Source organism: Centruroides vittatus, unplaced genomic scaffold, assembly GCF_030686945.1.
Source record: "Centruroides vittatus isolate TY-2023 unplaced genomic scaffold, ASM3068694v2 contig_563, whole genome shotgun sequence".
Lineage (NCBI taxonomy): Eukaryota > Metazoa > Arthropoda > Arachnida > Scorpiones > Buthidae > Centruroides > Centruroides vittatus.
The window spans coordinates 252103-279822 of NW_027122334.1; the positions used below are offsets into that span (position 1 = coordinate 252103).

A 27720-nucleotide genomic window follows, 5' to 3' on the forward strand; every position below is an offset into this window, starting at 1 on the left:
GGTAGTATCATTTCGCGAAACCATTAAAATTGTAACGTGACCCAATATTGGGTCACGACCATAGTTTGAGAAACGCTGGTCTAGACAATACTCTACAGAAGTCCAAGGGATTTTCACTAAAAATTCTGTAATTTCGCCAAATATAACTAAATTTTGTTCGAGAATCGATAGTAGACACATAATTATACCTTATCTTAATAAGCATGTTGTAAATTACATGTTTGATTTTATACTGTGTTAAAAATTCTTACTAGTAATCTGACGTATTTCATTGAAGAAATAAGTGTAACAAAACTTGTGAGCGAATTAATTTCCGCAATAACGGCTACTTACTTTTAATCTTTAAAGAGAGATTTATTGCAACAAATTGATAATTATATATGTCTAATTAAATACAAATTTTCCAAATCGTAATAAATACCGATAAGAATTTCTCAGAGAAAAACACCAAAATTATTTTAAATGCTATATAAAACAGTATTAAATGTAATATTTTTATACGGTTTAAATCTACTTTAGAATATTTAGAGTATAAATTTTGTGTTAAAAATGATTACTAAAGTAATAATATTAAATAATTAAAAATGTATATAAGTTTGTAATGAATATTCTTATAAAAAATTGCTAAAATATCCAAAAATTCATCAAGTTCTTTTACCAACAAAATTGATAAAAGTTTTCAACGTTCATTATGAAAAAAATAACTTAAAATATAATTTAATTTTTTTTAGATTTATAATCAAAGAAAATTCTTACATATAAGCAATTAAAAATGCTTGACGAATCGATTAATAATTTTGTCTGAAAGCTTTTCTTTTTAATATGAAATAATTAATGATAGAAATTCTTTAAATTCTTTTTCATAATAGTTATATAGATTTTTATCAAGAAGAGAATATATGATCATACTTCCTTTTAATAGGAATCGTGATCTTTTTTGAATGAATCATGAATGAAAATTACTACTTTGAATTCTTTTAACGCAAAATTTTTACGATTTTAACATAGAGAAAAGATAATATGACTTAAATACATAAAATTAAGAATAAATTGAGTCATTAAATCATTTCAAGAATGTTCGACGTAAAAGAGAAAGATAGAAAAACTAATAAATTTGAAGCGAAGACTCTAATATATTTAAATTAGTTTATTAGATTTGAATATTTTTAAAATAATATATATTACAAATCAAACTTCAGTAAATTATTTATAATTTTTTATTTGAAGTTTTTTGAGAAAAACTTGAAAAAATTCTCATATACACAATAAGTATTTATTATTTGTATATGATAAAATAAGTCAATTTCACAATAACATGAATGCTTTTTCACTATTAATAATAAATAACAATATACAATAAATTATATATAGCTGAAGCTCTTATTGTATGCATTTATTTTATTAAAAATTATTGTAATAAGAATAAATAAAGTGGAAAGCAAATTATTTACTAGACGCTTTCCTCTATAGATTTGTTAGACATGATTAATAGCAACGTCTAATGTAATTTCTTGATTCCTTTCTTCTAATCCGAAATAAATAAGTTCTTTGAAATTATTATTTGAACTTCTAATTGAAAGAAGCAAGACAACGAACGAAGGAAAACGTCCTTTATTATGAAAAGAACGAAATACTGTAATTATCAAGATTTCGTGTAACATTACTACTGATATAAAAGAAATATATATTTATTTACTATTTATAAATTTTAGTTAGTGTATAAAATTTAGTATTCTATTTGTTTAAGAAGTGGATACAAAAAATTTTAAGAGGAAGATTAAAAGAAATTAAAAATTATTCAAAAAGTTTAATTATAAAAATTCTTGAAAAGAAAGTGGCTGCCCTTAAAACAATAGCAGGAAAAAAGAGAACGAATTCTTGTTAGAATATTTTACTTCTACCTTAAAAAATTTTTAATAAAAGTTGTATGTAAAAATTCCCTATAGGACCAGCTACTTCCACCATCTCTCTTTGACTCGCTCCAGCTAGAAACGTTATAAAATGTATACATACGTATGGTTAGTAAAAAATCACGTTAAATAAACTAAAATTAATCTTTACAGAGAATTTTTAATTTTCATTTGAAGTTTTGATCTTTATATGAAAATTAATATGCCTATACTAGTGGATTCACTTGATTATGGTTTGAATATAATACAAATTTGAACATATCATTAATAGAAAAGCATTCCTAAAGCATAAGAACATAACATATAACATAGTGAAAATGCATAATAATAATTATGCATTTATCAAGAACTGGTGTTTATTAAAAATTTGCAGACTTTAATAATACAGATACACCACTAATTATCCTATATTCTTCTCTATCTGGAATTCTCTTTAATCCAGACAAATTACGAAATCTTACTTCACAGAAAGACTAGAGCATCGATGACCATAGATGGTATTTATCTGAACAGGACACTTATATTTTAACTAGGTAAGTCGTATTCGTAAAAATGTTATAATAACATTAAAGCAGTAAATAAAATTTCTTAAATTCTTTTAGGAATTTTGCTTTAGGAATGTAGTTTAGCAAGATACAAATATTTTCGATTTTTTCTTCAATTTTTTACAACACAAAATATTTCTCGTAGTCTACTGTGCTTTAGAGACGTAATAAATTGGTCAGAGGTGTATTGTTGAGTTATCGTTATGATGCCTCTGTTGATCTGGTAAAATGGATAATTCGGCAAAATTCTGTAACCAAGGGTACCGGAAAATTGGTAATGTAGCAGTAAAATCTTTCTTCAGAATTTGTTTTGTGAATATGATTTCTTTTATACGTTTCTCCATTTATATCAATAACTTCGTATATAAAAAACCAAAAATATTTGAAATATAAAATTCTGTCATCAATAAAATGCATCATATCTATTTTATACATACGTGTAAGTTTTGTGTATATTTTTTCATATTTTATAAAATAACAAATAATACCTTCATCGTATAATATAGTCTGTAATGTAGCAAATACACAGACATATATAGCTTATATATATAATGAATATTGTACAAAAAATATTAGATATTTACGAATTCGATAATATTTTAAGCATTAAACATTTAAATAAATGGATATCTGTTAGTTAGAGACAGGAAAAATCTTAATCGTACTTTAAAAGAATAAGAAAAATTAATTCTATTGATATTACATTTGCTGTCTTCACACACAAATTCAAAGAATTCCTTCCTTCTTTTTTTTTTAGAAGAAAGCAATTTATAAATACAATTTGATATAATTTATCTCGTAATCAATCTATTTCTTCTCATTGCTGTAAAAGTAATCGAAATTGTTTCAATTCTTTTAAATAATCAAAATCTTTTTCCATTTTTCATTTTTCATTATTGAATTTTCAGAATCTTCGGAATTGTTTCATAATTCTTTTAGATAAGTTATTATAAAAATTAGTAATTTTAAGTTTTATTTAAAATTTATGTAAATATAAATTATTTAAATGTCCCACTTATTTTATTTTTATTATTTTAATTTTATTCCTTTATTTTGATGATGTTAATGCTATATTTTTAGCAGCGGATAATATTTTGCTATTTATTGGACTTCAATTTGAAAAAAATTGTCCGTTGTCTATCTGTCTTTCTATAATCTCGGGAACAGTGCTATATAAATAAAATTCAAGAACAGATATGGAAAGATTAGGGCCTATTAACTACTGACGCAAGCCACAAGTCACGTTATTTCAATTCAAAACTTCCTCTAAAAGCAATTAATAGATGATTGGCACGACTCTATTGTTAAAGGAAAATTATGATGTACTGGGGCAAGGCACTACTAATTTGAGGTGGAGAGCATATATTTTAAATTAAATAAATTAAAAATATGATTAAAAATTGTAGCCCGGCATTGTGACAATATCACAATAAATAATTGCTCGTAATCTATATTTTAGTTCTAGCATTTAAATTTAAATTGGATCTTTTCTCTGAAATTTATTATTTCAACATTTCATGAAAATATTAATGAAATTACAAATATAGAGAAAATGCTATTACCTTTTAAGTAAAGAATCTTTGGTTAATGTTACCTATGGTTCCAAAATGGCGGCTCGTCTCTGATTCCAGTAAACAGAAGAAAAGAAACAGTGGGGACGCACGTTCTAACCTAACCTATTCTAATAAATTACCATAATTATTACCAACCAAATTATTAGAATAGGTTAGGTTAGGTTAGAACATGCGTCACCACTGTTTCCTTTCTTCTGTTTGCTGGAATCAGAGACAAGCCGCCATTTTGGAACCATGGGTAACATTAACAGAATCTTTGTAAGGTTCCTTTCAATAATTTTTAGGCTTATAAATCAATCGAAAAAATATGAAATTCTAATTTTCTAGATAGTTTTCCTTTTGTATTGCATAAAAGTTTTATTTCATAATAATATGTGTAATTTTTAAAATATTAATATAAATTTTAAAACTACTCATGAAGCTCGAAGTATTATGGTATTGAGGGACTTCGCTGAGACTAGTTACACCTGTAAAATGGTTAAATAAGGTGATTGAAGAAGAAGAGATAAAGGGAGAATACCCAGAAGGAAAAAAGTTAAAAATTAGAGCGATGTTGAGGGGTTAAAAATTCCGAAATTTATATCGCTAATGTTAACTTCAGTAATAAAAGAATTGATGTAAGCTGGAGAAATTGATATAACCTTGGTAATATTTCCACCTTTTAAAGAAAAGTTTCGCTCATCAAATAATTTAGAACGTAATAAACCAGCATTCAACCGATGATAATATAGATAAATAGAATTGATAAAATTAAATAAGGAAAAAATAGACGATATTAAGAAGATCCATAAAAAATAGAACTAGATATTAAAACAACGAAGACTTAAACTTGAAAAAGAATAATCGATAATCAATATTTGTTTAGCGATGAAACTTGATACAAAGAAAAGGGAATAAAAATCTCGAGGAAATGAATCATGAAAAATACGGTAGATATCAGCTAACTTTTTTCGAAAGTTTTTACGTCCTTGCTATTCTGTATATTATGGCAATACTTTTTACATTTCATTTATTCTAGTTTATTCATCATAAAAAAAGGATCTTTAGGAGAAAAAACACTTAACATTTTTACTTTACTGTTGTCATTATATTAGAATCAATTATATCATCTTTGTTTTCTGAAGAATAAAATAATATTCAAACACGTTCCTAAAAAGTTTGATCGATCTATTAAAAATCCAACTTTATATTCAATTTGGTATCATTTCAGTAATCTGAAAGTGTAAGTACAAAGGTATTTATACTTTCATTTTAACCTATTAAAGTATATTATTTAATTTGAAATTACAATATATCCTTCAAGATAAAAATAAATGATAAATCATTTAATAAACTGTTCGATAATCTCAATATTTTTTACATTTACGATATGTGTATGAAAATGTCCATAAGACATAATTTCAGTAAGATCGTAATAAGTAGCAAATTCAAAATTAATAGGAACTGATAACCGGATCTTTATATAAACACACAAATACACTTACATACACACGCATATGCATATACAGTACAAATACAAATGTATTAAAAATGTTAGTGAACAAGAAGACATACTAATATAATTAAAAATTCAATTAATATATAAAATGTCTTATATTAATGAATATTTATAATACCCAAAAACTTATTTTTTAAACTATAAATCCAATAATAATACTAAAACAATGACATGTTTATTTTTATGTTTTTTCTTTAATGGCCAGTTGGACGCGTGCAAATTTTTCGGATAAACTGCCAGATAAGTTAACTGGCCTATTTTGGGTGGTTAATTAAAATTCATTTTGTAGCGAAGAAATAAGATGGCTGATTAGCTCTGATTCCGATGTGGATACCTTTTTATTTAAAATATTTAAACTATATTTTAAACAAAGTTTATCTTAACATTGGTGAAATATTTTTAAAGAAAGATCAGGTCTTTTAATATTGCGTAGCGATTGTAAGTTTCAAGAATCGATTTCAATTTTTAAAAAGCAAATACGATTGTGCCGTCCAAACGAAAGTATTCTATCTATAAAACTTGGAAAGCAAGTTGCGCAATTGTCATTATGATTATTTAGTATCCTTTACGAATATTCTTCAATATCTGGCGTGAAAAACGTGCGGTAGTCATTATAGAAAACTTTTCACACAGAATATTGAAGGCATCAATAAAGGACACAAATTAAGTATGTTGGCAACTTGATTTTTAGTTCTTTTGGAAGTAGACCTTTTTTTTTCTTTAAGCAATACAATTTTTCCTTAATTGTCAGAGTTAATGCAACTGTAGTTAGTTGGATTTTCGGCGCAAGAGCCGTACACGCTGTTATGGTATGTCTAATGATGTAAGTGTAAGTAAAACTATTTAAATGTACAAAAAATACAACAAAAGTGGTAAATAACATAATAACAAAACATTTTAAAAAACTCTATAAAAGATTGAATGACAATAACAAATTATATAAATAAAACATCTAATAAATAATTAAAGCTGTTTTATCATATTTATGACTTTTAGAAAGTCTAATAGAAAGTTAAGGTTTGGCCTCTAACCTAATATTTTGACAAATTTCATTACTAAAATGTCCACGAGCTCTATAATTTAGAATATTCAACCAGTATAACTTCTAGCCTATTTCGCAAATAAAAAAAGAAACTGATGAAAGATATTTGTCTGTTGTCTCATGCAACTTAATCGTATGTTCACCACAACTTGATCATAACTTGGTATTGAAAACAAGAAACGTTCTTTGTTTCCAAGGCCAAGTTAGCTACGATCGCATCCACTGTCATCTTGTGGGATCACCGATTTGACGTTGAATCATAGTTTGAAGCTTCTTTCATAATGTATAATGCGCTTTTCTACGATGCTCATAATGTCGATGCGTTAAGCAAGAGATACCTGTAATAAAAGAGGGATAGCTGTTTTCTCCTGACAAGAGTAGTTTCGGAGAAAGAAATCGAAAACAGGATTTTTTCCATTACTTGATATGGCATTTATTCCTAAATCAGAATTCAGTAATAAAAGTGTTGATAAGAATCGTAACATAGCAGCGAACAAAATTTTACATTTGAAGAGCGAAAACTTGCAATTATGCAATTCAGACCGACTCCCTGTTAGAATGAGATAAGAATGTGATTCTCAAACACAAATCGTGCTACTAATTAAACACTTGGCGTTTTTCCATCTTTATTTAGTTGAAAATCCGAAAAATTTATGTCTAAATTCGATGTCCATAACTATGAAGCTGAACATTTCCAACAGAAAGCTCGTGTGCGATGTTCTTGGCGCTTGATTAAGCTCTGTTTTGATCATTTTCTAAATAATGAACAAGACGATGGATTTCATTACTGTCGACATTACGAATTTTAATATACAATGTTTTGTGTAATATTGATATAAAAATCGAGATATTTTGGAATTTTTGGCAAAATTGCAGTCACATTTTTGTCGTCCTAAAACTCAGAACCGTTGTTTTTATTTGTTTTTCCCTTTTTTTAATATTGATTCTGATTAATCAGCAAGTGGGGTTTTTTCTGTTAGTATAAAACAAATTTCGACTGTCCATTTGTTACTCGAAAACTTGGCTTCTGAGTGACTCTGCAGGCTCAAAAAAATTCACATAAAGGCTTTGAACAGGAGACGACCGGAAGACTCCAGTGCACAAACGCAATGCTTCATGGTGGATTCAGATCCAGTATCTGAAGAGTAGATTCTCGTCCGGAGACATACAACGCATCTATCCAGCTTTGAAAGGACAAAGGCCCGATAAACCGAATATGGGACATTTGTCAGCTCCCCAAGATGAGCAACTTAATACCTTTAAAAGGTTTAGAGATATTAAGTATCTGCTCTTTAGGTTGAGCAAATGAATAGGAAAGTCAATTTTCTGTCAAACAGAACACCAGAAATTTTGTTTCGTTCTCTATTGGGATTTTTCTACTTTTAGGTAAATTCTTGAATTGGCATGCAAATCACGCCTCTGACAAAAGTGAATGCACAAAGTATTAACAGTATTTAAAGACATTATTACTGACCCAATGATGTATGTAGTTTTTTACGGTTTGCAGTTGTCTCTCAACGAAACTCACAGGAGATCTGAAAGTCGTCCATATACAGAGAGTGTTTGACACTAGGAGGAAGACTGTTAGTTATGATGTCAATTTTTATGAGGAACAGAATCACACTCAAAGTGGAACAATGAGGAACATCATCTTGTATGAAAAGCAAAGACAAGGTCAGACCCATCCTAACTTGGAATCTTTGATTTTGTAGGAAGTTTTTTAATAAATATTGGTAGAATACTCCGCAATCCAAACTTGTCCAAATCACAGTTTTCCAAAGCGCCAACAACGATCGTAGGCCTTCTCAATATATATGTTTATATAAAACAGACACTAAGTGACAGACCTCGTACCAAAGCCTTGAGAATGGGTGCTTCAAGGTTTATTAAATTATTTCTGGTACTTCTGTTCCTATGAAATCCACTCCGGTGTGATAAAAAGTAATTGTGTTTTTTAGGAGAAACGTCAAATGTTTGTTTACCGTTCTCTCGAAAAGTTTGCAGAGGCAACTTGTCAGAGATATTGGTCTATAATTACAGAGATTCATACGATTCATACGATCTTTACCAGGTTTTCTTGATCGTAATTTCTGTACTTTCTATACTTCGAGCGACTTTTGGATTAAAAACGGAGAACATTTGATGGTACTTATGGGTTAATAGTTCCCAGAAGCCAATCCAATACGTGAGACATCACATTTTGTTGTCCTATATATATTATGTTGTCGAACTTGTACATTCTACGTATTTTGTTTTGTAAATAAACTGTAAATATTTTCTAAATTGAGTGTGGAGGTGTACCTTCCATCGAACCTGAATCTTCTATATCGAATCGTGATACACACGGAACCCAACTCAACAAGACGAAGTTTGGGAAACAACATCACTAAATCTTCACGAGATCTTCAATATCGTATAGATGTTATTAGAGCCATTTATATTTCATCAGTCAACATGAATTTAGTTTATTAAAAGTTATACAAGTATTTCGGTTTGAGAAAGAACTAATTAATGGTATAAGAATTAATGGTATAATGCAATCCGACACATGGGCGAGCTGCCAAAAGAGAGGTGTGTCCCGAGAAGACTTTCTATGGGAAACTGATGCTCATTAAGGCAAAGTTAAACACGTGTAAAGGCCTGGAAAACTGTAATCGACCAGTCCGTTGTCGGGCGCGAACCCAAGATAAACTACCGGGTTCAGTGGTTTATCTATTCGGCCCGAGAAAGAACTAAAGTTGACAAATAAAACATTTTAGTATAAATTATAATAAAAATTCTGAAATCTTAAATAGCACTTATAGTAAATGCTGTTGAATAAAGTACCTATTATATTTCAATCTATCCTGAGATCATTTAGCTTAATTTGCATGTACTGCATCAAAACCACACGCCAACCGCGGAACAGTAGTTGCTTGTGGACTATAAAGAATTAATATGGAAACTCACGATAGTAACTCAGACAGACCACTCACTGAAATCGTGCTCGAGACAGTTGCATTGTGTGGTCGGTATCACCACAAAATTGTTGCTGTGGGTGGTTGATTGTAACTCACACAGTACCACACGCACCAGGTGCACGTGTGTCTGGTCATGTGAACGTTTGACGCGAAATAAAGACGGGAACGATTCTTTAGACACAGAATTGTTTATAGCAGAAATTCAAACTTTATCATGTCTTTGGGACTATACAAATGCTGCTTATAGCAACCAAATCGAAAAAGCGTAGGCGTGAAATATTTTTGTTCCAAATTTTATGAAAATTTTGAAAGGAAGGATAAAAAAAAAGTGAGAAATGAGTGTGTAATTGTGCAATTTATTCAATAATTTAACACAGTATCTTAGCACTTATTATACTGCCATTGTAATTTTTTTTCATTTAGAAAATAATCAGCAAATTTATCTCGAACCGTGTTCAATGATCTGCCCACTTAGGTTGGGGAAAAAAAATCCATTATTTTGTCACTAGATGGCTGTAGTGATATATATCTCATAAAGTATTGATCAAACAAGTTGAGACTTGTGTTCGTTAGAAAAGTGGCATTCTGTACTAAAAAAATTCTTTTACAGTTTTTCGATTGGTCGATTCAGTTGTGAGTTATAGGGTGTAAAAGATGGAAATTACCATAGAGAAAATTCGGTATGTTTTACAATTTTGCTTTGATAAAGGCGAAAATGCAAGCCAGGCGGCTGAAATTGTGAATGATGTTTATGGTCCCAATACTGTCACAGCCAATTATGCACAATTTTGGTTTCGTCGATTCCGTTCTGGTAATTTCAGTGTTAAAGATGCACCTCGCATAGGTAGGCCTGTCATCAGAAATGTCGATAAAATCATGGAAATGATTGAAGTAGACCGGCATGTTAGCAGTCATAGCATTGCCCAGGAGCTAAAGATTGACCACAAAACAGTTTTAAACCATCTGCATAAAGCTGGATTCAAAAAGAAGCTCTATGTTTGGGTGCCACACGAATTGACGCAAAAAAACATGATGGATCGAATTTCCATCTGCGAAGCCTTGGCCAAATGGAATGAAATTGACCCATTTCTTAAACGAATGGTGACTGGAGATGAGAAATGGGTCACATATGACAATATTGTGCGAAAACGATCATGGTCAAAGCGTGGTGAAGCAGCTCAAATGGTGGCCAAACCAGGAATAACGGCCAGGAAGATTTTGCTGTGCATTTGGTGGGACTATAAAGGAATCATCTACTATGAGCTGCTTCCATATGGTCAAACATTAAATTCGGACCTCTACTGTCAACAATTAGACCGTTTGAAACTAGCAATTGACCAGAAGCGGCCAGAATTGGCCAACAGGAAAGGTGTTGTTTTTCATCAGGACAATGCCAGGCCACACACATCTATCGTGACTCGCCAGAAACTCCGGGAGCTTGGTTGGGAAGTTTTGATGCATCCACCTTATAGTCCGGACCTGGCACCAAGCGATTACCATCTTTTTTTTATCATTGCAAAACTTCCTTAGTGATAAAAAATTGGCATCAAGAGAAGATTGTGAAAATCGCTTAGTTGAATTTTTTGCCAATAGGGACCAGGGCTTCTATGAGAGAGGCATTATGAAGTTACCTTTAAAATGGCAACAAATTATAAAACAAAACGGTGCATATTTGACTTAAATTGGACAATCCAAACCATGTTAAATAAAGTCCTGAAATAAATGTAAAAATAATGGATTTCTTTTTCCCCAACCTAAATATTCTGTAATCGGATGAACCCCAAAAATTTTGTTTCAGAGACACTGTTTTTTTCGGCGTTCTTCGAAATTCATTTTGGTACTAGATTTCTGTCATGTGGTTCTAGCCGTCGATATGGACCACGAAACTGTGATCGCGAGTGTCCATTCCTGCGAGAATTGGCTGCAGCAAGACCGCAAAATAAACGCAGAAAAGTGGTACGTGTGATTTCAGTCCTAGAACTCAATCAAAAACAGATATTCTTACGCATTTCTCTAATGTAGTAAGCTTGTACGTTATGTTATCGATTTTAACTTTTCCCAATTTATCTTATATTTCAAATTAAGATTAATCTTTTAAAAACTCATATGTTTAATCAATTTCATATTATTTACCTGACGAGAAACGGATATCACACTATAAAATTTATTGATTTTTTAAACTTTGTTTCGAAGAAATGAACTTGTATCTATCTCATTATTTCAATTTTCTTTATATGTCTCCTGTTTAAAAAAAGAGACATATAAAGAAGACAACTTTTTTATAATTAATTAAATTTCTCTTTCTTTAATTTTTTTAAAACTTGTATTTAATTTAATCTCGCACCGATCCTTATTTTACACTTCAAAAATATTAGAAAAGTGATAAGATAAAAATGTCATTTTTATTGTTTAGAGTATAAAAATACTTATTTTGGACATATAAATCCAATTTTTATATTTATCAGAACAGGATTTCTATATTTTATACCTGAAACTTTCAGTAAAAAGGAAAATATCAGTGAATAGCTAAAATGAGGTTTAGTAGAAAAATTACGTACCTTTATCCCTGAGCAAAGGACAATCGATTTATTTTGAAGCTACAATCTACAAACCAGTCCAAATAAAACATCAAGCAAGTCATTCTTACAAACGTATATATATTATTTAAGTAGACTACTTTCTGGATAGCAATAAAGTTGAAAATGTCTTCTATTCCGATGACATGTTTTATTTTTCTATATTGCAAATTTTACATTCCATTTGGACAAAGATTCTCTCTTCATAAAATGATGTAAAGCTTTAAATATCTTTTCAGTTCTCAGAAAAATCCAGAATCTAAATTACGAAAGCAAATTTCAACTTCTTTGCTTTATGATTCAATTTCATGGATAAATTCTGCATTCATTTGACTTATTCTTTATCTTTAAGCTACTGAAATTGGATAGTATTATTCGTATACCGGATTTAAAACAAATTCCTTTATTTCCAGTTGTGAGATTATTAATTTATAATTCATTTTTCCAATATATAGGCAGTTTTACAATTCGAAACTTTGTTTAATACTTCTACATTGTAAAAGTAGCAAATAACAATATATTATTTTATTATTTATCAATAATAAAATATACGTCATTCTGTACTTTGTTGATAATAAAATATATTATTTATATATGAATATTTCTATTTACGTTTCTACAAATTATTACAGAAAAATCTGTACTTTAATATACAATAAATCTCCCACTTTATGACTATTTTCGATTTTTTATTATGAAATGTCGCATTTTGTTGATCAGTTTTGTTTAATATTATGTAATTTAAATTGCATTATCAATTACAAAAGTAAAACTTTAATTTATGCACGTAAAATCTGCAGAAAATCAGAATTCTGTTTACAATAATTCGCTTAAAAATGGTTTTCCAGGAGCTAATTAGACCGTAAAGGTGAGTTCTGCAATATAAAAATTTACGAGTTCTTTCATTGAATGTAAAATTGAAAGCAAAAATTAAGTGCGATTAAAATATAATTAAATACAAGATAAAAATACAAAAATATTCTACCGTTTTTTTACAGAGAAGTATCTAAATTGCTTTTGTATAATCTAAGTCTATAAAATGCATTTTTAATAAGTTAAAAATTGAATTATTTATATAATTTGACAATTTTTTATTTGACCGTTTCTTTTATATTTCTGATTTTTTAAATTGTTGTCGGCAATAAAGATAATAAATTAAGAAATCGATTAAACGTTCTGAATTATTTTCATCGCGAAAAATTCATCAACTTTTATTAATCCACCAATCTGTCAAGTGTCTTTAAACATTAATTTTTAAAGATTATAAATTGCTTAAATTTTTATAATTCATTTAAAATAATTATATTTATTCCTCTTATAACAAGTAATAATTTCCAAATTAATCATTTGTTCTATTAACAAAAAATATTAATAATCTCTAATAAAAGGTCTTCTCTGCAATGGAAGACTATTGTTTCTGGTAATTGGACGTGACAAAAAGTGAAGAAATTTTAGTTTCTTCTATGTATTTCTCTTAAATATTTATTTAAATCCTTTAAAAAGTCAAATAAAAAAATATTTTCTTTACTTTCTGAAAATTTTCTATATTCACAATAACTAATAGTTTTATTATTACAAAAATAAGAATTTAAATTATTTTAACCTTTCTTGCTTGTAATCAATGGAGTTTACATTTGAACTAATTTAAATCTAAATATTATTCGAATTGACTCTCATATATTAAGATTAATGTAATAATAAATAGAACTGACATTAGATCAATGTAAGTGATAAAATTTACAAGTTTATAATTGATTTATATTCTATCAAGTTGTTAAAACTTAAATCCATAAACTTTGTTGTTAAAACTTTTACTTTCGTTTGTTTAAATTTGAAATATTCAAATACTTCGTTCAATCGACGGTAGAACATGAATATTTATCCCATAAATATTGCGACAACAGAAATCAATTGCAGACATAAACTTTTGTTTCTTGTCATTTTTCTAATCAGAAAAATTAATCTTTGAAAAGTTTGCAGTTATTCTTCAAAATAATTTCAAATATAATACAAATTTCCTATTGAATTTTAGTAAATATTAAAAAAAATAATAATAATTGCAATGAATTGAATAAATTACATACTGCATACGTATTATTATGCCGTTTCTAAAGTAATGAAACGGAATAAAAATCTTTGTTTTAGTATTAACATAAATTACAATATTTATACAGGGTACATAGGAAAGTCCCTTTAACCGGAAAATTCTTGCGAACGGAGAGAGCTACAGCTATGCTGAGGTAACGGTATAGTAAAGCGACTATGCCCGACCTAATGCAAACGACAGCAGCGCCCCTAGTGGCGAAATTTGGAAGATAGGCAGTATAAATCGAAAACGAAAACAGATAGAGCAAACTTCCCAATTACAAAGTTTTAGAGCATCAATTAATTAGTACAAAACGACATGTGGTTCACACGGATAAGATAAATTGTCGCCTGTATACCCAAAAGTGTCCGAAAGCGATGCACGCCATTTTGTGTGACGTCTGAAAGGAATAGCCATAGGTATGAAGAAATACGCACAATGTATTGCATAAAATACGTACTTATGTCAATACAGTTTGATAACATCACACAAAAAACAACGGAAAGGAAAACTGTTACACAGTGATAACAAGTTTTTGAACATACTCGACATTAACTTGTTATCACTGTGTGACAGTTTTCCTTTCCGTTGTTTTTTGTGTGATGTTATCAAACTGTATTGACATAAGTACGTATTTTATGCAATAAATTGTGCGTATTTCTTCATACCTATGGCTATTCCTTTCAGACGTCACACAAAATGGCGTGCATCGCTTTCGGACACTTTTGGGTATACAGGCGACAATTTATCTTATCCGTGTGAACCACATGTCGTTTTGTACTAATTAATTGATGCTCTAAAACTTTGTAATTGGGAAGTTTGCTCTATCTGTTTTCGTTTTCGATTTGTACTGCCTATCTTCCAAATTTCGCCACTAGGGGCTGCTGTCGTTTGCATTAGGTCGGGCATAGTCGCTTTACTATACCGTTACCTCACTTGCATAGCTGTAGCTCTCTCCGTTCGCAAGAATTTTCCGGTTAAAGGGACTTTCCTATGCACCCTGTATAACAATGATATCCGTTATTTTATAAATGTATGTTATATTTACTTACATCCATGTAATGTTTTGTATGTTTCATAAATGTTATGATGTGTCTTAGCAACACAAAAAATAAGAGAATTATATATTCCTTTATTTAATAAAATGATACTTTGTTATTTGCATTTTTTAAAATAGTCTACACCTAACCATTAATTAAAATAAAATTTAAATTATATTTAGCTTAAAATAATCGCAAAAAATAACTTCGATAAATTATAATAATTCTGAAACCTTAATCTGTCAAATCGATGTAACAATTTTTTATAGGTCTACATAATCAGTTTTTCTTACGTCAGACACGCATTTTAATGTTGAGTTTGATCACGCACATTTCAAACATAAAAAATTGTCAAAATAATATAATTGGTTACAGAAAGTAATGTAGAAAAATTTGTTAAAGCACGCAAAATGCACATAAAATATCGATATTGATAATATAATCCACTTAGTTTATACATAGTTTTTATCCATTTAAGTTTTTCATGCTGATTATCATTTCCAATATTCATACTTATTTAACGTCTACTTTAAGTACGATATTACATGGTCTATATAAAAAAAGCATTAGAATCTATGTAAATATTTATGTAGTGTTTTTAGGTTTAATGTGATATATAAAAACAATTTAGTATTGTTAGAATGTTTAATTGGAATGGTGCTTCGTCCTTTGTATTGCGAAGATATATTATGTAAATATATAAATTTATGGCTTTAAAATCACACATAATTTTACGTGTGACATAACTGATTGCGTGTAATTGGTCATTCTATAAAGTGACAAGTCGTCTAATTGTTACGTAAGCAGTAAAATTTAGTTAATCCTAATTAAAAGAATATCAGATTAAGATATAATTTGATTAACAAAATGAAACTATCGCTGTTAAATCTAGAAGTCTCCGCGGTATAAAATCACGAGTGGTTATGTATTATTAAATTATTTCGGAATTACCTACTATTAAATTTACAGTGTGCGTATCGAACCAAATGTCTAAATCGAGAAAAAGAGATAATTCAAGAGTATATCTGAACAAAGTGAAATTTTGTGCCAAGTTTACGCCAGGTGTTCCGATCGTTACTGATCATGAATATACAGTATGTGTCCCACATAAATACAGTATATATAATGTAGTGCGTCCGAATATATGTCCCGGATAAAACATTGCTAGACTATTTTTTGATTATTTATTTGTAACTTTTTTAAAAATAATTCTCTGCCAACGGGATATTACGATTACTTTTTGGGGGGCCGAAAAATTATATCGATAATTCTGTTAAAATTAAAAAGCCTTCTGAATTCGTTTTATTTCTTGGCTATTCCTAAATTATCGCGATTTAGTGGAAGTGTGTAATTTATGCGATGTCATATGTCATGTATCGATTGCACGTAATAAGCATAGCATTGAAACATAAACCAAATCAAGTGTTTTCGAGTGTTAATGTTGGTTTCAAATATCATATTTTAAACTTATATTTTATTAAAGTATTGTAGGCATATCACTTGTGTAGGAATTCATCAAATAAAATTTTAATTTTGTATAAAATGTTTATTTATTTATTTTTTTCTTGCGCTCTTTTCTATTAAACTGAAGATAAATTTTACTTTACTTTAAAATTTTTATATATATACTCGACGGAGCATTTTAGTTTCTTTTTCTGTATGCCAATCAGAAGTTTTTTTCTTTACCATGTCAATCAGAACTCTGTTGTATTTATTTTTGGCAATTCAAATTTAACATTTAAATATTTCTTTCCTTTATCAGATTTTGTTCTTAATTACAAAAGTTATAATTTCATTAAAGCTGTTCATTTTCAATATTGAAATCTAAATTTAATTTTAGAAGGCAGAAACCTACGATGAATTAAAAAGAAATAATTCTGGACATGCTAAATAAACAAAATTTAAATGTTTTCTTATTGTCTATATACAGCACATTACTGTACAGTATATCGTAAGAATTCAATTTAAAAGATTTCCAACGCACGATCTGTTTAATAAATCCTTATAATGATTTACTTATATATACGCATATCGATATTTGAAAATAAAATATTAAGAAATTACGTATCTCCTTATTGTCTTTAAGTCTATCTTTTACAGGTATCCTTTGCTTAACGCGGGATTTTGATTAACGGGCAAAAGTAATTCAGGAAATCCGTCTATTTACGCGGCAGAAGTTTTAATTTACGCGGCTTTACCAGCTGTCTATACTTAACATAAGATACCGTATTTTAAAAAACAATAATCTTTAAAAAATTGTAAAATTTCTTAAAAATAAACGAGTTTCTAAAATTAACTCTTTTCTATCCGACTTCGAAAGAGCTAAGAACTGAGATGGACACCGTGGAAATTAATAAATACTTCTTACTTTATTATTCACCATCCATGCGTTATCATTCAAAATATCCAAATGCATTTCGCAAAATTTTCCTTTGCCTCTTCAGTGGATATTACACCTTTACGACAGTGTTACATTTATATTCTATCAAATTTTCCCAGCATGCATCTACAGATAATCCGGTATTCAGGTTGATGACATTTGCATAATTTTTTATACAATAATGTTCCGCGATACGTCTTGTTACAATATTTTCAAATTTATACAATATTTTGATACTATTTCTATTTATGATACAATTATTATTTTTACAATGTTGATACCATGGGGATTCACTTCGCTTCAGGCGAATTGCCGCTTCATGCTCTTTAACACGTTGTTCAAGCTGTCTTCCCGTTTCTCCAACATAGATCTTACTTTCTGGGCATGTACATATTAGTTTGTAGACGACTCCTGCTGTTTTCAAAGGGTCTTGTGCATGTCCTACTATTCCTCTGTTTACCACATGAATACTTTTGCTTAATCTATTTTTCTGTTCGCCCACTAAGTTGACAGAACAATTATTAAAGTTATTTTTATATTTTTCATAGAACTTTTTAATATATGGTATTTTAATGTATAGGTTTTTACTTTTTTCTTCTTTTACATTATATCTACTTATTGTATAACAATTATACCACTTACGTATTACTTGTTGAGGGTAATCGTTAAGCAGATATTTTTTAAACAGATTTTAGTTAAGTCTTTACATAAACAATTCTCTATTATAAAAGCAGATAAATCTCATGCACTCATAATTATTACGAATTCAGATCTACAATTAAAGAAAAAAGAAATAGTATCTACTGATGAATATGAACAACTGCATAATAACCCAACCGAAGATATCAAAAAAGGATTAATGAAGTTGATGAAGAAATATAAAAAAGAATTTGCAAATCAAGAATATAAAAAGATAATAGATTTTAACAAGATACGTATACCGCAACTTAATATCAGACTTAAAACCCATAAAATAGGAAATGTTTATAGACCTCTTGTGGATTTTAAATATTCTATATTGTATAATTTAGAACATTATATAAAAAATTATTTACAATGTATACCAGATTCTAGCTACAGTATAAAAAATACAGACCAACTAATTTCGCATTTGTTATATGGTCAAAATAAGGAATCCTTTAGACTTATGAGTCTAGATGTAAAATCAATGTACCCATCAATTAAGTGGAACTTTATTTTAGAATGTTTAAGTAATTATAGTTTACCTAATTACGTTTTAGAATTTATACAATTTGCTTTTAAAAATAACTATTTTTCGGTTTCTACAGACTTTTATCGACAAAAAGATGGGATAGCAATGGGGTCCGTTATAGGCCCGAAGATTGCAGATATATGCATGACATCATTAGATCAAAAGATTTTCCAGTTCCAAGGTATTTCCTTCTACGCCAGGTATGTAGACGACATATTAATCCTATATGATTCCAATATTACCACAGCCCAAAACATCGAAACTTATGCGAACAGTTTAAACAATGATATTAGATTCACCTACGAGGAAGAGAAAAATAGTGAAATTAACTATTTAGATGTTACAATCACACGAAACGAAAAAACACTACTGTTTCGTAAGTATACAAAAATCTGTAATAATAACAAAGTAATCAACTATAAATCATACTGTCCTTTAGGTATAAAGAGAAACGTTTTTATAATGGAACTAAGAAAAATCCTCAACAGAACGACATTGCAGAAGTATATAGAACTTGAAACTGAAAATCTGTTTAAAAAATATCTGCTTAACGATTACCCTCAACAAGTAATACGTAAGTGGTATAATTGTTATACAATAAGTAGATATAATGTAAAAGAAGAAAAAAGTAAAAACCTATACATTAAAATACCATATATTAAAAAGTTCTATGAAAAATATAAAAATAACTTTAATAATTGTTCTGTCAACTTAGTGGGCGAACAGAAAAATAGATTAAGCAAAAGTATTCATGTGGTAAACAGAGGAATAGTAGGACATGCACAAGACCCTTTGAAAACAGCAGGAGTCGTCTACAAACTAATATGTACATGCCCAGAAAGTAAGATCTATGTTGGAGAAACGGGAAGACAGCTTGAACAACGTGTTAAAGAGCATGAAGCGGCAATTCGCCTGAAGCGAAGTGAATCCCCATGGTATCAACATTGTAAAAATAATAATTGTATCATAAATAGAAATAGTATCAAAATATTGTATAAATTTGAAAATATTGTAACAAGACGTATCGCGGAACATTATTGTATAAAAAATTATGCAAATGTCATCAACCTGAATACCGGATTATCTGTAGATGCATGCTGGGAAAATTTGATAGAATATAAATGTAATACTGTCGTAAAGGTGTAATATCCACTGAAGAGGCAAAGGAAAATTTTGCGAAATGCATTTGGATATTTTGAATGATAACGCAATGGATGTTGAATAATAAAGTAAGAAGTATTTATTAATTTCCACGGTGTCCATCTCAGTTCTTAGCTCTTTCGAAGTCGGATAGAAAAGAGTTAATTTTAGAAACTCGTTTATTTTTAAAGAATTTTTACAATTTTTTAAAGATTATTGTTTTTTAAATATACAATAACCGATCCCATTGCTTGATATTTGTTTTACCGTATTTTAATTAACGCGCATTTTGATATGCGCAGTAGGATCGAAGGATTAATCAGCGGATACCTTTAGTATATACAGAATAACATTAAGAAGATACCTACAAGTTGCAATTTGAAAAAAATTGTAGATCTATAAATTCCTACTCTGTCCTTCCTAATCTTGAGAATGGTGTTAGATAGATGAATGTCGAGACCAGGTAGAGGCAACAGGACCCTATTAACTATATATGAACTTCCGATGCATACCGGAAGTCACGTTATTTTAATTCAAAACCTTTCCCCTGAAACGAGACCGGCACGACTGTATTGTTAAAAGGAAAGTATAATGTACAGGGGGAAGCCACTACTAATTTGAGGTGGAGAGAATATATTTTAAATTAAATAAATTAAAAATATAATTAAAAATTACAGCCCGGCATTGTGACATCGTCAAATTAAAGTTTATATTAATAGACTTTTTGATAACACCATGAATTTTCTTCAATGATAGGAGTTCAACTCTCAAACTCACAGAGAGGACACAAATTTCATTTATTAACAGAACACGTCACCCATTTCAAGTTCAGAATTACACATGCGTGTCAGGCCGTATGTGGAATGATTGGATGACCCGTCTGAATCTCTATATGCAACAGGACGGTAATCCCATCCAACATATTATTTGAACAGAAATTTGAACACACTGTACTGTACATAATGTTTAATATTATCGCTTTAAACATTTTACATAAGTAATTTTTAAAATATATATTTAAATAAAAACTTTCAAATTAATAACTAAAAAGAAAACGATTATTTTGTTAATCAGTTTTTTGTCATTTGTCTTACAATATTAAATTTATCTTTATGTTCTGAATATTTTGTCTAATATGAAAAAGTTTCAAAATAATAATAATAATAATAATAAAATATATATTAAATTCAATGATTCTGTTAACAGATAAATTAGCAAATTTTTAGTTAAGATGAATTGAATTTGCTTTAAGCAAATTTAATTCAAAAGTTAACAGGATCATTAAAAATAATATATATTTTATATTTATTATTTGTTTTCTTTTTTATCAATTCAAAATATTACTTTCATATATTAAATCGTATTTCATATAAGATAAAACATTTTATCGATCTTTTTCTGTTAAAAAATAGTTTTATTCTTTCCTGTGTTTTTGTCGGAATCACGGAAAAAACGTTAAGTAATTTTATCCATCTTCTGATAATAAATTTACTATGGTTATAGAAGATTATTTCTTAACTATTACATTACATTACTGCTAATTTCATTATACTTTTGTTATTTCGATTTTTCTGACAATTCTAGTTATATAGAAAGTTCTACGTATCTCTTCAATAAAGAGCAAAAGTGATACCAAGCTTAAAAGATAGTTGGAATCGTTATATCAGATAAAGAACAAACATTGTTTAAGAAGAGAATAAATTATCTTTTGGTTTATTTTCGCCTTATAAATTTCTTGTTTTTTATTCAGATAAATATGATGATTTTTCCAGATATAAAGCGTATTTGATATATTAGACTTTATGTTTTTACAAATGGACTCTGACATCCAAAGAAAAATTGATGATGCTACAAAGCTTAGTTTCTCTACGTACAAAAATCCATATATATTTCGGTAAATCATACTTAAATATCGTATTGACTTATTTTGAAACTTTATATTTAAATCTTACATTAATTTTTGTCAAATTATTTATTATTTTCACAAATAAAATTCGGTTATTAAATTATTAATTATTCAGTTAATTATTATTAAAAATTCATAGCGTAATTAAATGATTCGAATAAAAGTATTGAATTATGCAATACTTTTTATTTTATAATTAGTTAATTAGGTTTTATTTGTTTAAAAATATCATATTATTTTAAATGCTTACTTTTCATATGACATTTAATTAGTAAGAAATAATCTTGTATTGAACATTTTTATGAAAGTATATATTAAATTACTATTAAAAATAATTTTTAATATACATAAAAATAACTACATCATTATTTTCTTTATTTTTATTCTATTAAATTACATTTTTAAAGACAAAAATTTAGAATAGAATCACCATGGATACTGCTCGATACAGGTAAAAATCGATCATCTCGAAACACAAATAAATCGATCAGATAAATAATCCATATATGAAAATATTATTTAATAAATTAAAGTATTAAGTTAATTTTTAAAAATATAATTAAATATTATAATGGGATTTGCATTTAGCTTGAAATATTACGGTATTAAATCAAAAAGTTCAATCAAAAAAACTTTGTAAATTTTTAATATGGATACGTTTATTTTAAATAAATTAGAAATGTGATTATAGTATTATACTTTTACTTTATATTTTGAATCTCAAAAGTTCTATAATTAGAGAAGGTGTTTTAAAAAATATCTTAGAAAGCAATATGAATGACGTCAGAGCTGATGACGGTCGTCATATTTGTAGAACATCTCATCCAACCAATAACCAAGGTTTACATAACCACGATTCCTGTATCGAAGACTGCAATCTTATCGTAACTGGAAGATCGGGCGAGAAGACAGTCACTAAACATGATCGACATAAAGATTTTTGGAAAAAGTATTTATCATCCCAACAGGGAGATGGAAGATGCTGCGATATGCATAGGACCGGGATGCATTCACTGTTTAAACTGTCTTTTCCACCCAGCTATGAAGTTGGCTAAATGGTTTGGAGTTAGTGGTGCAATTCATGAAATAGATAGCAAACCTGGAACCAGATATAACGAAAAATTCGAGAGAATTTACGAAAGGACAGTTATGATAATTCTATGGATCGCTTTTACCGAATGGTTTTACAGAATGATGAATCTTCCACCCGAGTTGAGTGGCGAAGAGAGTTGGCTTCAATCTTACACTATCGTATCTCAATCGTATCTGCAAGCTGCTCTTTCGACGACGGTCTTCAATCTCGCTGGTCCCAGAGTAAAATTACTAACGCCATATCGGGCGTTTTGGGACATAACCAGGCTCAGTAAATTCGGTGTCGAAGATCCGCAGAGAACCGAAAAGAAGATCGCCCGTTACCAAAAAATCACTTGCTACTTCGTTTTTCCTTTTGTCATCGTGGGAGTTATGATTACAGAAAGCTATATATATTATATGCGTACTCTAAGATTCTATCCCGACAGTGTATGGCATATCTTTCTCTACGTGTTGATGATAATCGCTCTCTACTTCGCTTACACTTCTTGGCTGTCTTCTGCCATCTTTTTTATCGTAGTGTGCAAAGGTCTATCCAGAAGATTCGAAGAGATTACTAATCAGTTGAATTATCTCTACGAATTACAACGAGCTAACAAACCGGCAGATAACACGTTCGAACCCATGCAAGTGAAGCATTTCATAGGTTGCAGAATGGTCAAAGTTATCAATAAGTTTTTGCGGTGGTACATCTTTACCACGTATCTGGTCCTTATTCCTGGCTCCTGCATCTCTCTTTACCAATTTACCTCGCCCGAACAATCGACTGATTCTCGAGTACTCTTAGGTATCCACACTGTTCTCCTGGTAATGACACTTTTGTTGACTTCTTTGAATGCTGCTGGCGTATCTTCTGCAGTAAGTATCACTTGAATAATGTTTGTTAATTAATATTTTGTCTAATTGAAAATTTTTACTAGGCTCACCGTCCCTATGAGATTCTGCATGGATTATCTCTACCGAACTTCCTTTGCATGAAAGAGTCAAGGTATTTATAGTAATCGTTTAAATTATTAATAATTAACAATTATTGTGTATTAGGAAAAGTCTTTTACTTTAATCGAATATAATTATTTTGTTATAACGAGAGTTATTTTTAACGTGTTCAATCCTAATATTTATTATCAAAATGGCATTTAATATGATAATTAATTATTTATAGATTACATTATTCTTGGAAAGACTGAATGGCCCAACTATAGGAGTATCATGTATGGATTTCTTCGTTATAACTAAAGGAGTCGTATTGAGCGTAAGTGATTTATTATTTTTCATCATTTTCATAATAAACGAAATAATTACTAATGATAATTAATTATCTTGGGTTTAGGTATTTAGTGCTATTGTTACATACTTCTTGATTTTCTTGCAATTCAGAAGTACAACTTAAATTTGATCCTACGAAATAATCTGAAGATTCAGTAAGTGGAAGATAGCGCTGATTAAATATTTATAGATTACTACTATTGTTTTAAAATTGTTTTACTGTTATTTACAGGAAAATTTACAGTAAACAGCGTTTTCGTTTTTAAAGAAAATAGCTCACTTTAAAACAACAATAATTAAAAAATAGCTTTAAAATCCAATTCTTAAAAATAACTTTTTGTTCTTTTAGTAATTCTTATTGTTTCATAGCGTTAAACATAAAAGTTTTAAACTTTATTTCATTAATTATATACAACGAACTTTAAAAACAACTTCTCAACATTTTAAATTAAGCATATTAAAAGTTAATATTATAATTTTTATGAATAATAGTCTTGTCATTTAAAGGCAATGGTAAATATAATATTTTATTAATTTTTATTATAAAAATTTTTAATTCTTCTTTAATTTTTAAATAATTTTATGATATAAAATAATTAATTCACTCATTTATTTTAATTTTTATGTCGGAAAAATCCTTTAAATCGCTCATCAAAGTAAGGTCTGTGTTATACATAAAGCCGAATCAATGTTACATATTTAGATTTTTTTTAAATTCCATTCACTAATAGCTTGTGTAATAATTTTAGCACATTTAATATAAATCAGAAATATTTATCTGTTAATATTAATTTTAATATGCAATAACCATTCGTTTCGGTAATAATAATATATTAAAATGAACAGTGAATGATTAATGATAAGTTCAAAAATAATTATCTCATTCGCCTATAATTTTTTAATCTTGCCTTTTATAAAAAATAATATATTATTTTGAAAATTATAGCACATTTAAAACATGTAGTGTAAATAATATATTAATGAAAAAAAGATATTAGAAGTTACAAAATGATATTAAATAAAATATATAAAAATAAGTTTTCTAAAAATATAAAATGTAAAAAATAATTCTAAATAATTAACTATTTATAAAGATATTTTTAAGTTAAAAACATTCTTCAAATCTTAAGGCAAGAGACAATTTATGTAGAAATTCCTGCGCTTTTCTCAGTTAGTTGATAGCAAATCATAAATTAATTCCAAGCTTATTGAGTCAACGATGAAAGCCCAATTTCATGAGCTTTAATTAAGGCGCATTACAATGTTCTGCACTCATCCCTATTAATATCATTAGGCCACTGTTCCATTTTTTACAACCCCAGTTTTAATCACTTTAATGTTTTTATATTTATATCAAGATGCCGAAAACAACTTACTATTCACTTTTATACGCGATAATTTAAAGTTTTATTCGGATATAAAATAATTATTAGATTAGTCACGATGAGAGATGCTTAACGTGTTTCGAGATAATGAAAACAAAGCACTGTTAGGACGCATGAAATATTCATTTTGCGCTCATCCCATCATTAACAAACACGTATCAAATTCAGGTGAACAGCACAAAAAAAAAATTACTGCCAAAAAAAGAGTTAGATAAAATAATTTTGGCTCATTATTTACCATTATTTCAAATGATTATAAATAGCTGATATCTAAATTTCAATATTTTATAATTTACTGAACTTCGTAAATATTTTTATGTGGTTATAAATGGCAATGAAACTGTTTTGAATAAATAGTAAAATATCTTATTAAAACAGATTAAACTCTTTATTATTAAGCAAATTAATAGCAACGTGTTAAGATACCGTGTAAAATTAATAATAATCTGTATAATAATATTCACTCGCATTTAAATATTATAAAATTGATTAAATTTTCTAAATATAATAAAATTAATTTTTATTAAATTAAAATAATAATTTATTTTAATTAGCTTTAAATTTATAATCTAATTAATTTAATATTCTAATTCTTAATTAAAATTCTCATTATCTTAATTAATTTATTTTTTTATTTCTTTCTTAAACATAAACATTTCAAATATATTAAAAAAATATTTTTTCTCTTTTCATTTTCAATTTTTAAATACGAAAAACTTTAGTTTGAAATATCTTAATAATTCATTATTATTATATTTATAAAATAATTCATAAAAAATAAGGATTTTATAAAATTTTAAAATTCTAATATACTTTATTCATCTTCAGATTATTAAATTTTTAAATACATTTTTTATTCTACAATGTTCTTATATCTAATAATGTATAAGTCTGTTAGTCCATCGATTGCCTATATTTACAGCTAGAACTAGGTATTAAAAGTTATATAAATAGTTAAAAAATCTTATGTTATAAGTTAAATTTTATAATTTATATCTTATATAGCTCATATGTTATAACTTCTATGATCTTACTGCCTAAATGTCCTAGCTTTACTTATATAATACAAGTTAGTTGCATTGCAAAATCAATATTTTTATCTTGGTATCGTGTTTAAATAAATAAGCCTAGTTTATATTAACGTGTACAGTATATAAATAAGCAAATTCATTATAAGATGACTGTTCAAAATTGGAAATTAATTTAAATTTTTTAGTACAGGTCTTGCAGAAATCGATATTTCGATTTATATTTATTTCTAGAATGAGAATCGGTCGATTCTTAATAGCATTATTAAAGATCTTAACATATTTTTGAATCAATTACGGTAATTTTAATCAGAATTTTACATTATACTAAATTAAAAATTCTTTTATGTAGTATTATATAATTAGAATTAAGAGTTAAGTATGAATATTAATATTCTGTAGCCTGACTGTAAGTAACTATCTCAGCAATATTTCGACATAAAGTGATTTAAGTCGAATTGTTTTGATATAAATTCTTTGAGAGAGCGTGATTAATTTATTAAATCTGATATCAAAATAAAAAAATTACTATATTCAATTATTGATATAAAATCTGATAAATAATAGCCTATAATATTAAAAATGTACATTAAATAAAACTATTTGTTCTAAATTAAAACTATTATTAGTACTCTATTTTTATATGTTGTTAATCAAATATCAGATTTTTAGATAAAATTTTTAAAAAAATTGTCCTTATGTAAAATCCTATTTCGGTATTGTTGTTTATTATTAATTCTATATTAACATTGTTAGAAGTACAATTACTGTATATATTTTAACACTGTAAAAATTACATTATTTATTATGTAAATGTAATGATATTGAAAGGCACTGACGTTACTAAATAATATAATCAATTATCACGTATTTTATTGGAAAAAAATATTAATTCTTTAGGATAATTATAGGCTGTATACTAGTTTTATAATATAATATAGTATAGTATTTCAAGCATTCTCATTACATAATTATATTCACTTATAATTTTCTTGTAAAAATAGTAGTAATATATCTTTAATTATTACACATTTAATTACACTTTAGATTTTTTTTGGTTAGCATATTTACGCACTTAT

General features: G+C 27.9%; 1 protein-coding gene across 2 annotated transcripts; it reads left to right on the forward strand.

Annotated features, from left to right (window-relative positions):
* Window positions 1–22581: 22581 nt before the first annotated feature.
* Window positions 22582–24480, forward strand: LOC136978899 (uncharacterized). Of its 2 annotated transcripts, XM_067274734.1 has the most exons (5): window positions 22582–23820; window positions 23883–23950; window positions 24125–24214; window positions 24293–24383; window positions 24461–24480. In XM_067274734.1, exons 1-3 carry the CDS (start codon window positions 22792–22794, stop codon window positions 24147–24149), a joined length of 1122 nt encoding a protein of 373 aa, XP_067130835.1. In that variant the 5' UTR covers window positions 22582–22791; the 3' UTR covers window positions 24150–24214; window positions 24293–24383; window positions 24461–24480. The 2 variants fall into 2 exon arrangements, with proteins under 2 accessions (XP_067130835.1, XP_067130834.1); XM_067274733.1 differs by having other exon boundaries at window positions 24293–24469.
* The last annotated feature ends 3240 nt before the right edge of the window (window positions 24481–27720 follow it).

Coding starts and splice junctions, on each gene's coding strand:
- LOC136978899 (XM_067274734.1), top strand. CDS start 22,792: ATGATCGACATAAAGATTTTTGGAAAAAGTATTTATCATCCCAACAGG. Junction 23,821..23,882: donor CTGCTGGCGTATCTTCTGCA/GTAAGTATCACT, acceptor AATTTTTACTAG/GCTCACCGTCCCTATGAGAT. Junction 23,951..24,124: donor CTTTGCATGAAAGAGTCAAG/GTATTTATAGTA, acceptor AATTATTTATAG/ATTACATTATTCTTGGAAAG.